Source organism: Equus caballus, chromosome 16 (genome assembly GCF_041296265.1).
Source record: "Equus caballus isolate H_3958 breed thoroughbred chromosome 16, TB-T2T, whole genome shotgun sequence".
Classification (NCBI taxonomy): Eukaryota; Metazoa; Chordata; class Mammalia; order Perissodactyla; family Equidae; genus Equus; species Equus caballus.
In genome coordinates this window covers 75,795,777-75,814,241 of record NC_091699.1, presented here as the reverse complement: position 1 = coordinate 75,814,241, position 18,465 = coordinate 75,795,777, and the positions used below count along the sequence as shown (strand labels likewise).

The following is an 18,465-nucleotide window of genomic DNA, read 5'->3' as shown; positions in this document are numbered from 1 at the left end:
GTTTTTAAAGTATGATTTCCAACATGTTTAATCAGAAGATTATAAATTCTTTCCCTGTATATTTCAACTACAAGGTTACTTTTCTATTTATTTAGTGATTTCACCAATATTATTTTCTTTTTCCTCGTATTTGTGTTCACCTGTGGATTACATGAATAGGCATAAAAACAAAAAGGTGTATGAGTTACTAAGTTTTCTTTAAAAGAATATTATAGAAATCTATTATTTATCCTTTACTGTCAGGAAATAAGGTATTCCACATCAGTGACTTGCCTTCTTAAATGAGATTTTCCCCCCTTAAGCATCAAGAAACGTATTTTAGCAAGTTAAAAATATTCCGTTCTGCCTCTTAAAGTGACTAAATTATCATTTTCCTGTTGCTTTATTACTATGGATGATCTTTTATTAAAAAAACAAGACAAAACACCACATTTATAGAAAATAAAAATAAACTATAGACGTACAGAGAAGAGATAGTTGTTGCTGGGGGAGTTAGAGTGACCTCCTGGGATGGAAGGACAGTCACGGAACCCTCTGCTCGGTCTAGCAGTGCTATGTTATTCTTAGGAAGCTAGTTATCACAAAGTAATACGAAAGTAAACTATCAGAGTTCATTTATAAGTTATCACTAGCCTTGAATTTGAAGGACTTAGTGACATTTTTACAAACTAATTTATGATCTATTGACAATTTACCTGTGATTTAGGACAAATCACCACAAATTACTTCAATCTTTCTAGACAATCATCTCCTTACTAAACAAACCTTGAAAAGACTACCCCTTAGAAGACCATAGGAAAGACCCAGAAATAATGGAATTAAGTGTTGCTGAGTATGCTTTAAAATCATCCTGAGGGGTTTATTCTCCTGAAATAATCTCAAGTTATTCCAAAAACCAAGAGCCATCATTTTAATCATCAAAGTAACAGCTACTTATTGTAGGAAACTACAGAAAAGAAAACAGAAAAAAGAAAAAGCCGCGGGAAGGAAGGAAGCACTAAAAAACAAAAGGAAGCAAAAATTAAACACTGTGATAGATACCCTTGTGGTAATGTTTTTGCCTATTTCTGACGGTTTCCTTAGGATAAAGTCTCTAAAAGTAAAATTCCTGGGTAAATGAGTAAAGACCTTTGCCAAAGTCTCTGCTACATACAACTAAGCTGCCCTTCACAAAGAATTTCCTGACCCTAGAGCACAAAAATCACAAACTAACACATTCTCACCTATGTTTATAGTGTTTTTAAAAAAAATCCTGTCACATTTCACAAATTGTCGTTTTAGCTTATTTAAATGCTAGTGAGATTGAATGCAAAAATTTTATTGGCCATTTTTATTTGATGAATTGCTTATTTTCTCCTGATGAAGTATTTAATATTTCCTTGTTCTGGATGATTTGCCACAGTTCTTGACCAATTCAAGATATTAACCAAATCATTTTTGTTACAAATACTTTCCCATGTTTATTATGTCTTTTAATCTGGATATCTTATGTCATAGAGAAGCTATATATTTTAAAACAGTTAAATCAACAAATCATCCTTCATGGTTTCTTGTTTTGTTTTCACGCCTAAAAAGACCCTCCTCACACTGAGATTAAGTAAGTATATAGTTTCTTTTTCTACAGTTAATTCCTTACTCATTTAATTCTGCCCTGAAAAATAAATACGTATTTTTTTCTCGCCAAAAGAGTTTAATTTATTGAATAGCCATCATTTAAGGAATAACCTATCTTCTCCCATGAGTTCTGAAATAGCTTTACCATAGACAGAATATTTAGCTCTCATTTTTTCTGGGCTTTTACTGGTATTCCATTGGTTTATACAGTCTTAACAAGAACTTTACTACCGCAATGGCTTGAGCTACAAAATATTCTATTCTTCCATATTTTCTACTCTTTTTCTCAAAATTATTTTTCCTATTCTAACTTAACTTTTCATCCAAACTCAGTATCATTTAGTTACATAAAGTGCTAAACAAAATACTATAATTTTTATTGGCATTGCATTCAAATTAGTTTGAAGAAAATAGATACTTTTAAGAACACCAGACTTTCCAAGGCAAAAATGTGTAGAACTGCATAGTTTTTATTAGATTTATTACTAGGTTTTATTGTTGTTGTTGGTAGTGGTGGCAGTGGAGATCTTCTGAACGGGTCTTTTTCCCCCAATATATTTTCTAATTATGGATGGTTTAATAAGAAAGGGTTCTTGTCCAAATGCATCTTTCCACCTTCTTTAAATGTTCTCTTCCCTCCAGTTTCTGTGATACTACTCTCTCCAGATTCCCCATTGCTTATGTATCATTTGCCTTCATTTATTCCCAAAATTATTTATTAACTACCTATGATGTACCTACCACAAAAGTGAATGAAGTGGGCAAGTTCCTAACCATAACAGAGCTTATAGTCTAGAGAGAAAGACACACAATAATAAAATGAGGAGAGAAGTGACTATACAATTAAAAACTGTGATAGTGATTCATGTGTGTGTGTAGACATACACATATATACACAAAAAAACAGCTCCTACTACAGGTCAGGACATGGTGACTGAATGAATGAAATATCTGCCACTGAGTATAGCAACACATCAGTAAAAGCTGAACTACAATATGAAAAATGGAAAAGAATAACACTAAATCGTATTTCAATATTTCACATCAATAAATAAAGAGGTTCTTTCTATAATGGAAATTAAGAGTTCTCTGAATACCATTAACGCAATCTTTTACAAATTCAGTGTTGACTTCTGACTAAACTAGGGGTATTTTCTCAAAAAGATTTAGAAGAGATTGTTGGTTTTGTTCTCAATTCTAGACTAGTAAAACCCGTGGCAAGTATATAGACTAGTAAAACAAGTGGCAAGTATATAGACATCTTTAAAGGAAAATAAATCTGTGAAGAATGATCATAAATTCAATATGCTGTAAATTTGACAAAGCATGACAAAAAATAATGTATTATCACTATACTTTTTGGGTCCCAAAATGTGTATTTTGCTTCTATCTACATTGTCAGCATTTCTGCTTGCCTAAAGCCTTTATCCCTGCTGGATCGTTAGTAGTCACTCCATTCCAAACTCATGCCAGTTGAAAATAAAGGTAACGAAGTTTTCTTCATCAACAGCCTGTAGGCTCACAAAATTGAACCTGTTCTTTTATCTGCCTGTGTTCATTTAGCCCACCAAGCAGTCTTTATTAAAGCTGAGGCATCAGGCAGTCAAAGTTCATTAATACCATTTATATAATCTCTGCAGTTTCAATTAACTCAGCAAGACATTCTAGTACATGATAACAGTCTCATTAATTCAATAAAATCCCATAACTATTAACAATATGGTCGATGTTAAACGGGGTGTCACCTAGTACAAAATAATAGCTTTAACAGCTTGTGATGAAACTCAAGGTTTTTTCTTAAATTTGATCTGGCTAAATATTCAGTCCTTCTATAGCAAGATACTATTTCTATGTAAAGAATCTGTAGGATTTTAAACATGCACAGGGAGTAATTAAATCTTACTAAGTTATGCCCAGGAGTAAGTTAATACGTCCTTATTCAGTAAGTGACAGACTTTGTCTAAATTATCAAGAATCTGATCCACATATTCCTGTTTAATCTTCCTTACAAATGCAGTGGGCCACATACATCACAAATGATACAATGTGCAACTATTATGTTTCTGTTCCTTGTCTGTGGAATTTGTTTTCATTATTATAAGACTTCCTTGATCTAGGTTGTTTCTTTCTCTAAAGAAAAAGGAAAACAAATGCATAACTTGGGATAACTGTATCCTCACTTTATTCACTATCATCAAATCTTTTACTGTGAGGTATTTTCAAATATTTGAAAGAGAAGAGGGGACAAGGAAGAGATAGGCTTGATGACAAAAGCCAACACAATGACAAGAGAACAGAAAAACAGAAATTAAACCTGGATCATTGATGAAGAGTCTGAGCTCCTGAACTAACTAACGCTGCAGGACCATTTGGCCCTCAGACTTAATTAACATCCTTAGAGTTTAGTCATTTTGAATGAGATTTTCTGGTATTTTCTTCCAAAAATTCTACACTGATCGATTTATTTTCTCCCAATCTCCTTTTCAGTTTGTTTGTTTTCAGCCTTTGGACTTTGTATCTGACTTCTATACAGCCTATCTTGCTTGGGAAGGCCATTGCTACCCTGAGACTATAAAAAATTCTCCTAAATTTTTTCTAGTATTTTTACATATTTTTAGTTTTTTTTACATTTGTATCTTTATTCCATCTAGAATTTATTCTCCAATAAAGGTATAATTTAATCTTTTCTAGATGGAAAGCCAAATACGGCAAGTCAATATCCTTTTCCCCTTTGAATGAATACATCTTATTTTATCATATTAAGATCTTATATATAATTGGACCTGTTCTTAGCTTGTTCCACTCATCTATTTGTTGATTCCCACACTGGCATCACATTGGTTTGATCAAAGAATCTTTATAGAAGTTTTCATATCTTCCTTTGCCATTCTCCCCTTCTCCTAAATTCTGTGGCAACTCCAACATATTTAATAATGATGATGATAATAATAATAACCACAACCACCAACAGGAATCCTTACTGAGCACCATATATTTTTAACTCTACAAAGTCAATACTATTATTGGCCTCATCTTACAGATAACGAAACTGAGGATTAGACAAGTTAAGTAAGTAAATTGCCTAAGATTATGTAGCTAGCAAATGGTGGAGCTGAGATTCCAAGAAAGGGATTTGAGTCTAGACCTAGTGCTATATTCTCGCCATTAAAATTACTGTAAAGCTTTATGGCACTAAATTTAACATAACTGTGTCCAGTTTCTAAAAAGCACATTTCTCACTGAGATGATCACTGGAATGATAATACATTTATATATTAATTTGGGAAGAAGTAATATTTTTATTTAATGTCTTCCCATCTAAAAATATGCTATCATTTTTCTATTTATTCAACTTTTGCTTTATATCCTTCAATAACGATTATATTTTTCTCCATATAGCCTTTGTACCTATATTGTTAAATTTATTTCTAGACACTTTATAGTTTTAGTTGCTATTATGAATGGGATATATTTTTTCCATTTCCCATTCTAAAAGGTGATTATCATCATGTAAGTAATAGAAAGAAATATTACTTACATTAAAACTAAGATAAAATTAGTTCCCTTGGGTATTCTATATATACAATAACAAAGGCATTATTTAGGACAATTATCATATGACTTGGTTTATTATCCTTAAACCAATCAAGTTTATTTCAAACTAAATTCATTGCTCTCATCATACAGGTATTTTCTGTTATATTTCTTGGAAATTAGGTAGTAATTAGTTGGATATATGTCTTCAGTTGGATTGCTAGAGAATTTATTAATTTAGTTTGAATTGTCACTTAATACACATTTGGAGAAATACACAAAAATATCTAGCTTTGTGTATTTTTTTTTGAACACCATAGCTTAAATAGAAACCTAGATATTTCTTTATATATTAAGTAAATAATTTACATTTCAATAAAAATAAAACATAATCCAACAATCTTCTTTGCTTTAGTAATGGGATAAATCAAACATCAGGATCACAAAGAATATTATATAAATTTCAAAAAGGTTAAATGGACTTTTAGAAGTTATATTACTGGTAAATTTTAAAGAGTAAAAGGACACAATTATCTTTTACATGGCATGTCCCATATTTAGAAATGCTATACTTACAAACAATATTTATATACACGACTCTAAAAAGTTTTATTACTAGATTGGCTTCAAAGACGCTGTTTATAAACAAACTCCCAAAAGTTGAAAGAAAAGATTGAACACCTTATAGAAGACAATTTGGCGGAATGTCTTCTAATAAGGAAGAAGCATATGTGCTTCAATGAGCTTACTCTTCTCACCATGCAGCTGACAAGCAGCTCTTTGATTGCTTTACTATTATGATACAACTTTGGATACAATAAAGGCTACATTATTGCTCTATCATTTGTCAAGCTGTATAGAAAATTTTGAGTCAATGGATGCCACCTGTAAGATATTTTCATTACCTGTTTATAAAGCAACTGCTCGTTTTCTCTAGCATAACAGAAAAGAACATCTGTAAGAATTTTTCTCACATTTTCTTGTTGGAAAAACTGCATTTCAGGAAACCTGTAAAAAGAAAACACAGGACTGAAACTGACTAGCACAATTTCAAGAATTATCCTCAAACACTCATCTCTGAGAGGTGCCCAAGGGCTGCTTTAGGTTTTAGTACAAGCCTGTATTCGTCATGCAACTTATATCATTGGTGGGACTGATATGTTAAAGCAAAAAGGGTGAGAAACAAAAAACTATTATTTATGTCCCAGAGAGAAATGATACCCTTCAACACTGAAATATTTCAAATGTCTTCATATGCTTAAAGTCATCACGTGGTGAACACAATGGTTTTTAAGCAAAGTGAATTACAGCCTACTTATTTGGGGTGGGGAATTGCTTTGTTTTAGCCCATTTGGTTTTTAGGACTTGAACGTGATCATTCAAGTATCAACTTTTTAAAGAAATCATTATCCTTTTTCTTTTTGATGCAAGTACCAGAATTTAAATTATTACACAAGACCATGCTATTAGCTTTATCTGATTAAAATGTAGACTTCAAATGAAACAAATTAGTCAGATTACTTAAATGCTTTCTGGATCAAAAATTCTACCAGGTGCTTTGAGGTAACGTGAAATAGAAAAATGGCCGAGTAGCCACTTGAAAGGAGCCTAAATCATTGTTTATAATGCAAGAATATACAACTGCAACAACCCAGAGAGCAACTACATAGCAATGCAATACACAACGAATATATAAGGGATGAAGGAATGCCACCTAGAAGTAAACAGTCAAATGACTTCAATCACAAAAGGTTTGAACAAGAACTTTTTGGAGAGGAGGAACATGGAACATCAGTGGGAAAGGTAATCAAATCAGAAGGAAAGATATGAAGGCACAGCAGGCAATAATTATTCCAAGTGCACAGAGTAGTATGGTAATTAGTCATCAGAAAGAAAAGTGACAGGTCTGGAAAGAGCTTTGAATGCCGAATTTACAACTGGGGAAAAGCAAGAGTGACTCAACATTTCTGAATAGTGAAGTAGCAAAGAAAATAGTGTTTGAGAAACTCTAAGTGGGAATAAGCCTGAAAGAAAAGAGATTACAGGAAGGAGCTAAGAGGACATTATAATAAAGTGAAATGGAAAAATTACAAACCTGAGAAGAAAAGCCTATGTTCAAATTCATGTTGCATAATTGCTATCTGTGTAACCTTGAGTAAATGATTGCTTAGCGTCCTCATCTATTAAGTAGGGATAATGATACTGATCTTGTGATCAAGATGAGATAATGTGAAAGCACCAAGAACAGTGCCTGGCAAGTAGCAGATGTTCAGAAAGAGAGGTCATCATTAGTCTTTGAGTACTAGTACTTTAGGTGATGAAGACATGAATAAGAGAATATGTGAGAGACTGCAGAGGAAGAGTAGCTCAAGCATGGAGGCATGGGGCATTCTCCAAACAGAAAACCTCTCCTTAATGAATCTTTTAAACAGCAGTAAGAGTTGTTCTTCATATTATAATGGTTTACTGCTTCCTATTTCTGGAGACCTCAGCTGTTTTATGTTTTATTCTGATCCTCTTCTGCCTCCCTGTGAGAGTTATAACTTTCTCTTCAGTCCAGGCTGGGTTCCTGGGTGCACTATGCTAGTGGTTTGTGAAGCATCTCTTTTCTGGTCCTAATTTTTAAAATAAATTAAAGCCTATCTTATTTTCATCTGTTCATTTGACTTTTGTTTGAAATTCCCTTTGATGTGCAATTGTCCCCAAACAAAAATATTTGATCTTTACTGTAGCAGTAAGGAGGCCTGTCTTTTGGGAGCCAGTAATAAACGACCCATGGATCTGGGCATAAACCACCTCTGCATAAACCAATGTGATGACCCTGCATAAATCTTAGGAGGGACAGTCTCTACTCAGCCATGGGAGTTTGACTATGCATAAGTGACCTTAGCTCCTAAAGAAGAGGAAAACTAACCTTAAAGTAAATTCAGAGCAAGAATAACATATCTTAGAAGCCAAAGAAGTTCCACAAAGATGTCAAACACAACTACTTTTAAAATGACTTATCTGGGACAACAGAAAGTTGCTAAAGCCCTTAGAAAGTCAAATATCCCAAATTAAAGTAATCAGGATGAAAGACGGGTAAGTAGTCAATAAACTGCTGAAGAGAAATTTTTTGGGAAAACTTAGTCACCAAAGTAAAAATAAAATCATCCTTTTGAGAGGTGAAGTTGTTTCCTCTTCTAATCCCCACTGGATGACTACAATCTAGCCCTGTCTTGAAGCAGGCTTCACTCCTATGATTTAGATCACAGGTTTAATGACTTTGTGTGTCCCCTTCCTTAACTATTCTTTGGAAATTTTCTATGAACACTGACTCAACCAAATTCTGTGCAGCTGTTGCAGTCTGAATGGATTATGGGAGAAAGTACTAAAAAATGCAACATTCACTTTGTAACAAATATCCATGAACTATATAGTAAAAATTTAATACCTAACTACTAAAAATGTAAATTATATTACATACCAATTCATAGTTTCATTTAAATGCATACTAACCACTTGCAAGATTAAAAACTAGAGATCTACAAGAATTAAATTGCAGGTAGATAATTTAAATTACCCACTTTTAGCAAATACCCAATCAACTGAAAATATGTATTAGGCAGACAGCACATATACGCAATAGCACACCATCGACAATTCCACTTTACAATGCTAAAGTGCCAATTTATGAAGTTTCATGATACCCTCCTTTTCAGAAAAGTATGACTTGTTCTATAAATTCTGACGAAGAATCCATAGTATCAAATAAGTAAGGAAGAAAGGGAAAGGTACTGAAAAATAAAAGTTCATGTTATTTCACAAGTTGGAAAGAGAAGCGACATTCAGAGAAATTTTAAGCTGAAAAGCTTTTGGGGATTACCCTGTCCAACTCAGAAGTTAACAGGTAAGGACTGAAGCAGAGAGGATAACACCTGCCCCAGTGAATCTGGGTGGTTAGCAGGGCATCAGTGCTCTCCAACTGCTTCACTAATTAGTTATAAATGAGTTGGAGACATGCATTTAGGTAAAATTCCATGAGTTTAGAGTTACATAGAAGAACCTCCTAAGTCATAAGGTTGGTGAATATACCTGAATAATAACATTTCTTACAACAAATATTTGATTGTCATATTATCAGGCTCCAAACCAGAAAATATACCATTTATAAGAATCAGAAATAGGAGAGAGAAAAGCACAGTGAATAGCTTTTCTAGGAATAGTAATAATCAGTTTTTGATGATACGTTTTAAGTTTCAAAATAGCTTCCCTGCCATCCATTACACTTCTTAGCTTTTTTTACCCCATGCCATCTGGTGTTGATTCAGGATAGCTAAGGTAATGGGAACATCAGTCTAACCCAAATATCACTGGAAAGGCAAACCTGCTTTTGAAACAATAACAAAAATCACAGAATACAGGCCCAAGCTGAATGTGACAATTGTTCAGATTTTGGAAAATCAGCAGTGACTCTACAGCTTCATGCAAAAAGGAGATACGGTAGTAACTTCATAAATATGAGGTAGACAAAAAAGTTTAGCACTAAAATTATAGAGGTTTACAATTCATTCAAGCTGAAATATCTCATGGGAAAGCAAAAGAAAAGAAATCCCACCAAACAGGGACCGAGGACAAATATTGTTATTATCAGAAAATGAAAGTCCAAGTGAAGTAATTTCTGCATTTGGCCAGAAAATGAAAATGGAGATGGTAAATAAGTGAGGGTGAAAGTCTAACAGAGATAAAAAGCAAAGAGCAAGTAATATTAAAGTATTCCATGATGAAACTCAGACTAATACCATCTAAGATTTTTACTTGATGGAAAGAACGAGTGATATTTCATTTTTAACTTAATTCACCAATATTTAAAACACAGCAGTTTTGTCTCAAGTGTAAAGGAACTTGGATTTAGACAAATTTTACATACTGCAAAATAATACGAAGAGATATAAAAGTTTGGTGTGAGTTTTATTTCACACCTTGAAATAAACCAAAATTCACAGGTAATATAGTTTTCATTGTAAGTTTTTCAAACTATCTGTAATGGAAAATTCAAACATTTAGAAAGAAGAGACAATAGTAGACTGAACCCAATATATCATTGCCCAGCTCCATCATCAATCAATTCTTATTTTATATCTACTTGTCCTCTAATTCTGCATTTTGAAGCAAATCTGAGACATCTGTACACCTATAAATATTGCAGTGTGTATCTCTAAAAAATAAGGACTCAATTTGAAAAGACAATCATAGTATCATTGTAATACTACTTATAGTAAAAATAATAATCTACTAATTAAATCAAAACTCCAGTCAATGTCCAAATTCCTCTAAAAATTTAGTTTGTTCAAATCAGGATCTAATCAATGCCCATACACTGCAATTTGTTGATTTATCTCTTAAGACTCCTTTACCCTAGATGTTCCTTCCTCTCTCTGTTTTTGTTTTTGTTTTTTTGCAATGTATTGGTTAAAGCAACCAGGTGCTTTATTCTGTAGAAATTTCCCACGTTCTGAATTTTACTTATTTTTCTCCATTTTGTTATTTAACACATTCCTATGACCCCTGTATTTCCTATAAACTGGTAGTTAGGTCTAGAGACTTCATCAGATTCTGGTTCAACTTTTCAATACAATTCTTCATGGGTGATATGATGGTTTTAGTACATGTTCACAAATTCTTTGACGCTCCTCCCATAAAAAGGTGGAGAGGAGACTAACTCTCCTCCATTTGAATATGTGCTGGCCTTAGTGACTAGCTTCTCACAAAGACAATGCAGCGTAAGTGATGCTGCAACACAGCTTTTATCTGGTTCTCCATCTGGACAGGAAGCTGGAACCCAGACACCATGCTGCTAAAAAATCAAGCAGCTACGTGGGAGGGCCATGTGGAGGTGTTCTAGCCACAGCTCCAAAGAGGGTGCCTGCGGAAAGCCAGCTTCAACAGCCAGACATGTGAGTGAACAAGCCTGCAGATGATTCCAGTGCCTACCTTTCAAGTTGGCCTGGCTAACACCACATGCAACAGAGAGAAACTGTCTTGCTCAGCCCTGCTCAATTTGTAGATTCATCAAAAACATAAATTCTGTGGTTTTTCAAAGCATTGGGGTGGTTTACGTTGCAACAATAGAAAACTGGAACAGTTGGTATGGTGTACTTCCTCCAAGAGGCACACACTGTTAGCTTATCTCTTTTTCTGTGATGATCGTTGCCTAGATCTACTAATTTATTAGAGGTTTTAAAATGGCAAAACTATAATGATATTGTTTTTTTCCTCCTTTATTATCTAAAATACACATATAAAGAAAAATTTCCCTTCATCATTTTTAGATGACCATAATTTTGAAAATTCTTGTTGATTTCCATTACATTTGATCATGCACACTTGTTGTGGACATCTAAGATCTATGAATGGTAGAATGGCCACTAATCCTGTCACAAAAGTAGTTTATGACAACCAGACTATTGTATTTGCCTTTTGGATATCTTCTCATGTGACTGCAATATATGGGAATCAATCAGGAAGAGAGGAATGGAGGACAACACCACCAACTTTAAAGCCCCAGTAACCAGGAACCTAGGTGCCTGATGGGAGTTAACTGGAAAGACATTCAACAGAGCAATGATCTATCATAATACAGACAATAAAGGGAAGCCAGGCAAATACCTGGGCTGTCTATAATGAAGAGTTCCTCAGACAACAAAGAGACAAAAAGAATATTTCCTAAGCTAGAAAAGGGTTAAGAAAAGAGTGAAATGATAAAGGGCTTTGTCACCGCATTATAGTACATAATTAGGTAATTAGAAGTATTAAAACAGACAATGCATTGGGCCCAGATGAATTGCTGAAGATGCAAGTATTCAATAAGATGCCCCAAGGGGAAAAATAAAGCCCTTGGTGAAGGTTTACAATCATGCAGTAGGACAGAGAAGCACAGAAGGACTTGAAGGAACAATAACTGATGTTCTGCCCATACTTCAAAAACAGAATTTCAAAACAAGCATTCATCCAAAATTTAAAATGAGCTGATGAAAACTCCCTGGAATACTATTAAATGGCAAAATAACTATAATACCTTACTCTGGTTTATTGCTTTATTAAAGAAGAACTGAAAAATCAAACAAAAACCACAGAGAGGAACAATTTGATATAGAATGAAAGCAGACATACCAGATACGTTTTCTTCCTCTGCTTCCTATCTTTCACCTATATTCACCATTCTCCCCATTCAACCAAATCTGTCTCCTCTCCTTTGCAGGCAAACAGCTGGACTTAATTTCTCAGCTTCCTTTGCAGTTACTGTGGCCATGTGACTGAATGCTAGCCAATGGACAAGAGTGGAAGTGATGTGTGACCACACAATCCCCACCACCACCACCAATCAGGCCTCATACACATTTCCCCTTCTAACTGAATAGAATGAAAAAGGTCATCTGGAAGACTGCAGATGCCTCACGTGGACTGTGATGGTTTTGAAAATACATCTGCAAATTCTTCTACACATCTCTCCTTTCTTCTTGGATTGCTTTCTCTGGGGGAAGTATCCTCTGGAGAAGGAAAGCTAAGCAGTCCCATGGAGAGAACCACAGGGAGAGGAGCCAATATACATCCTCCAGCCCTAGTCAAGCCTGCAGACGACTGTAGCTCCAGTTGATATCTGACTGCAATCTCACGCACAGGAGACTACTAAGTCAGAACCTTCTAGCCAAGCTGCTCCTAAACTCCAGATATCCAGCAATTATGAAATAATAAATTATTATTTTCCCAAGTCACTAAGTTTTGGTTGATTTATTATGTAGCAATAGATAACCACCACAGGTTTTGATACCTGAAACTGGGGTGCTGTTAAAAAACCCATAAGTATGTGGTAGAAATGTCTATGGGACTGAACAGAAGCCAGAAGGACCTTGCATAGAGCAACCATGAAAGATAAACGGCATGAAAGTGAGTGTTACCAAAAGACAGACAGCCCAAGAGGAGGCTGCCAGTGAGGGCTTACATGAAAGTGAGGAAAATATTACTGGAAAAATAGAGGAAAAGGGTTTCTTATTATGTAGTGGCAACATGGCAGCTTCAAGTTATATGAAAAATAGAAAATGTACCTAACAAACTGGGTGATCTAGCTCAAGAGCTATCCAAGCAGAGTGCTGAAGGTGCTGCTGGGTTTACACTTCTTACTTCAAAAAGAATGAAAGAGGAGAAAAGCAAAAGGAAGAACTGCTAAACATAAAGGTACTAGAACTTGCTGGCTTTGAAAATGAAACTTTTTCTCATTCTCAGCTCTTCTAGTCAGCAAATGATGCTAACATTAAGGCACTGCTTCAAAGATCAAATCTAGGACAGAGTCGGAAAAACAAGGTTGACAGATGAAACTAAGGGAGTGAATGTAAAATCCATTGTTAAGACCTCAGAAAGCTCTAAAGCGGTGTATCGGAGAACCATTCTGTCAAACAAGATGCCCCAATGCCCTGTAAAGACTTTAAAAGCATCCCTCACACAGCATTCAGCAGTCAGAGGTCGGGGATGCTGCTAAACATCCTACACTGCACATGACAGCCTCTCACAATAAAAGATTAATTGGTCCAAAAAGTCAATACTCCCAAAGTTGAGAAACTCCACATTAGAGTATATGAACCCAGAGGGCAGAAACAGCATCTATTTACTTAATCTCCATCTCTTTCTGAAAAAGATTTGAGATAACTGGGTCATGTTTCCATCTTGTATTTCTTCACAGAGGGCTTTGCATACAGAAGGTACTCGAGAAATGTTTCCTGAATTGAAAAAGTACTAAATCTAGGCAAAAAAGATTAACATAAATTATTATAAAGTAGTGGAAAGACATGGAGTCCCAGGTATTATTTCCATTTCCACTTTAAAAACTTATATTTTCTTAAGTTATATTCTTTCTGAGCTTCAACTTTCCATGTTTGCAAAATAAAAAGACTTAACTAGATGACTACCAATGACACAAAGGCCTATTGTGGGTGCCAGGTACTGAGGAACATGAAGATACAAAACATAAGAACTAAGCACTCAAGAAAATCTAGGCGGGAAATCTAGACATTTTACAGATATTTTTTTTTTATTGAGTTATTGATAGGTTACAATCTTGTGAAATTTCAATTGTACATTAATGTTTGTCAGTCATGTTGTAGGTGCACCACTTCACCCTTTGTGCCCACCCCCCACCCCACCTTTCCCCTGGTATCCACTAAACTGTTCTTGGTCCATAGTTTTAAATTCCTCATATGAGTGAAGTCATACACAGATTATCTTTCTCTTGCTGGCTTATTTCACTTAACATAATTCTCTCAAGGTCCATCCATGTTATTGCAAATGGAATGATTTTGTTCTGTTTTGCAGCTGAGTAGTATTCCATTGTATATATGTACCACATCTTCTTTATCCATTCGTCTGTTGATGGGGACTTAGGTTGCTTCCACATCTTGGCTATTGTAAACAGTGCTGCAATGAACATTGGGGTGCACAGGACTTTTGGGATTGCTGACTTCAGGCTCTTTGGATAAATACCCAGTAGTGGGATGGCTGGATCGTATGGTAGTTCTATTTTTAGTTTTTTGAGGAATCTCCATACTGTTTTCCATAGTGGCTGCACCAGTTTGCATTCCCACCAGCAGTGTATGAGGGTTCCTTTTTCTGCGCAACCTCTCCAACATTTGTTGCTATTAGTTTTAGATATTTTTGTCATTCTAACGGGTGTAAGGTGATATCTTAGTGTAGTTTTGATTTGCATTTCCCTGATGATCAGCGATGATGAGCATCTTTTCATGTGCCTATTGGCCATCAGTATATCTTCTTTGGAGAAATGTCTGTTCATGGCTCCAGCCCATTTTTTGATTGGGTTGTTTGATGTTTTGTGATTGAGCTGTGAGAGTTCTTTATATATTAAGGATATTAAGCCTTTGTCAGATATATGACTTGCAAATATTTTTTCCCAGTTAGTGGGTTGTTTTTTTGTTTCAATCCTGTTTTCATTTGCCTTGAAGAAGCTCTTTAATCTGATGAAGTCCCATTTGTTTATTCTTTCTATTGTTTCCCTTCTCTGAGAAGGCATGGTGTCCGAAAAGATCCTTTTAATACTGACGTCAAAGAGTGTACTGCCTACGTTTTCTTCCAGAAGCCTTATGGTTTCAGGTCTCACCTTTAGGTCTTTAATCCATTTTGAGTTTATTTTGGTGAATGGTGAAAAAGAATGGTCAATTTTCATTCTTTTACATGTGGCTTTCCAGTTTTCCCAGCACCATTTGTTGAAAAGACTTTCTTTTCTCCCTTGTATGCCCTCAGCTCCTTTGTCAAAGATAAGCTGTCCATAGATGTGTGGTTTTATTTCTGGGCTTTCAATTCTGTTCCATTGATCTGTGCACCTGTTTTTGTACCAGTACCATGCTGTTTTGATTACTGTAGCTTTGTAGTATGTTTTGAAGTCAGGGATTGTGATGCCTCCCGACATTTTACAGATATTTTTAAAGGAAGATAATGACAATAAAATGTGCAAGACCTATCAAAGAACAGAAGAGGCACTATTTTCTTTATCAGTATCCTCAACTTCTAGAACAGTAGCTGGTACGTAGTAATTTCTCAAGCAGTATTCGTTGAATGCATAAATACATGTATAAACTACAAACAAAGCAACCAATGAAAAATGAAAATAAAACTAAGGGCTCAGGGCCTGAAGGTGGGAAGGTGAAGCATAAGAAAGGCCAGACCAGAGTTCTGCTGTCTTTAATTTGTTTTTGTAACTAATCAAGACAAGAGCAACATACAACATTTACTGGCCATAAACTGGAGGTGAGCACTGATTTAAATGAAACAAAGAAAAGAAAGTATGAATCTGTTGTGAGGACAAGAAGTAGGATCCAGCCTAAGAGGACATCAGAAAAATCTCCAAGAGTCTAACATGGAAGGTGGGAGTCTGAAATCACCATACAAGGGAGAAGATTAAGCAGAGGGTTAGGATGACAGGAAATATCAAAGAATGCATGGTGAGACAAGGGCAGGTGGTTGGGGTGTCAGGAGGTAGTATCTGTCACCATCTAAATAGAGGGTTTTAGCCAAGGTTCTTTCTAGTTTTCCAATACCCTGAGGTACATAGTAAGCCCTTTACCCCACTGCTTCCCTTCTCAAAAAGTAAATACGTAAATAAACAAGACAAAGTCTATTTATACCATAAAAGTGAAAAAATAGGGAAAAATATAATACACAAAAATATGACTTTAAGTGCAAGACGTCGTCGCAAGCGGAAATACAGACTCTATCTTGAAGTTTTTCAACAATTAAGAAAAAATTTAAAAGTAATTCAAAGCATTTACCCTTCAAGTAGCAAAGTACAGTTAAGCCTTGCTTAACGACAGGGACACGTTCTGAGAAATGCATTGTTAGGCAATTTCATTGTTGTGCAAACATCACAGGGTGTACTTACAGCCTAGATGGGGTAGCCTACTACACACCTAGGCTATCTGGTACTAATCTTCCATCACATATTCGGTCCGTTATTGACTAAAATGTTATCTGCTGCATGACTGTAGCTTCAATTCCACATGTGTTGGAGAGTTCTGAAAAGATCATTGTACACTACTAAAACAGGCTATGCCTCCTGGGACTATTTCAAGATAAAGTATCACTTTATTACGCACAAGACTTTACTTTTTAAGCTTCTCATAATCAACATGTGAACCCACAACTAGAAATGGTGCTAAAAAATCTGGCTTAATTTAAAACAAAAAGGATCTCAAAAGCAAAAACTCAACTGGTCAGCAGCTCAGGGTGCTATCACGTGCTGCCACTCCATGTACCACTGCCCCCCAATTCCAAAGATTAGGAGCATGAGGATGCTAATCAAAGCACTACACCTGTATGCTCTGCCGAGAATACACCTGTTTCCACCCAAATAACAAAAAAGAATTTTAAGTTAAAAAATATCCCACAAATTGGAGTAAAAGTGTGGTAAGAATTTGCATGCTTAAATGAAACAGAAATGGGAAGAACACACATTAAAAACAGGAGTAGTGCAGGAAAATACCTATTTCTAAATATACATATGAAACCATAATAATCAAATATTTTGTTTTTACCTTAAATGTTGTAAAATGAGGAAGGACTACAGGTCATTTGATAGAAGAATTGTTTCTTGTATTCTTGAAAATCTGTTTTTCCCCCTTTTTAATATTTAAGAAACACACACACAGGTTGCCGACAACTCTCAGAGAGCGGCTTGTGTTGTAGTTTTCACTTGCTCGGCTGTGAACAAGTGCATATGTGAGGGCTGGTCGTGCGTGCACAAGCGGGTACTGTGCCTGCGTTAACTAAATCACAACACAACACCAAGCACCCCTCACTCACGTGCGCCTGCAGTCCACCTCGAGGAGACTGAAAATATAAATACAAGCTGCTATTTTGCTGTGATCACACGAATATGGCAGCCTATGGTGTTTTTTTTTCTCTCTTTAACATTTTAACACTGGGCAGATTGTCTGCATTAACACACACCAAAATCAATTCTGCTCTAAAATTGCTTGTAAAATCTTCCTTCCCTGAGGAATTTGTTTTTTATTTAAGTAAAAAGTGGGCTTAGCGGAAACTGTGTGAAAGATACCAACATTTAGGCCATCTTAACTTTATAAAGTGTGTCAATCCATGTTGAACCAGAGTACTGGCAGTATTTCTCCCAAAATGGGAATTGTGGAGAAGATGGACTTTAAATTAAAAAAAAAAAAAATCAACAAGTTAACTTTGTAAAATCACTTGTATATTGTTAATATAGAAAAAAATTTCAAAGTAGTCTAATTTCTAACTGCCTACTACAATGTAATATAATAACTAAATCAACCCAAAACTCAGATAAGACTTGTATACTATAAAAATTCAAGAGGCCGGCCCAGTGGTGTAGTGGTTAAGTTTGGCACACTCTGCTTTGGCAGCCCAGGGTGACGGGTTCAGATCCTGGGCGCAGACATACACCACTCACAAAGACATGCTGTAGTGGCAACCCATATATAAAACAGAGGAAAACTGGCACAGGTGTTAGCTCAGGGCCAATCTTCCTCACCAAAAAAATAAATAAATAAATAAAATTCATGGAGGTTTCTTAAGGGCAGAGAAAGGAAATAAAAAGAAAATAATTAGCACAGACCATACCTAAAAGTTCACTTTGAATAAAAAATATATCATACACTATACAAAAACATAACAGAAATTATCTACACAGTACTGCCCAAAAGAATGTTCTACAATGTGAGAAATGTGCTACATCTGTGCCACCCTATACAGTAGCCATTAGCACTTGAAATGTGGCTATTGTGAATAAAGACTTAATTT

The 18,465-nt window shown here is 35.2% G+C and overlaps 1 protein-coding gene across 11 annotated transcripts in view; it reads right to left on the bottom strand.

Annotated features, from left to right (window-relative positions):
- The window catches only part of TBC1D5 (TBC1 domain family member 5), a 570,404-nt gene that overhangs the window by 223,915 nt on the left and 328,024 nt on the right, over positions 1-18,465 (bottom strand). For all 11 annotated transcript variants that reach the window (XM_070238099.1, XM_070238103.1, XM_023620885.2 and 8 more), the window contains one exon: positions 6,054-6,156. In XM_070238099.1, coding sequence (XP_070094200.1) covers positions 6,054-6,156 — 103 coding nt within the window. The remainder of the gene's footprint in view (positions 1-6,053; positions 6,157-18,465) is intronic.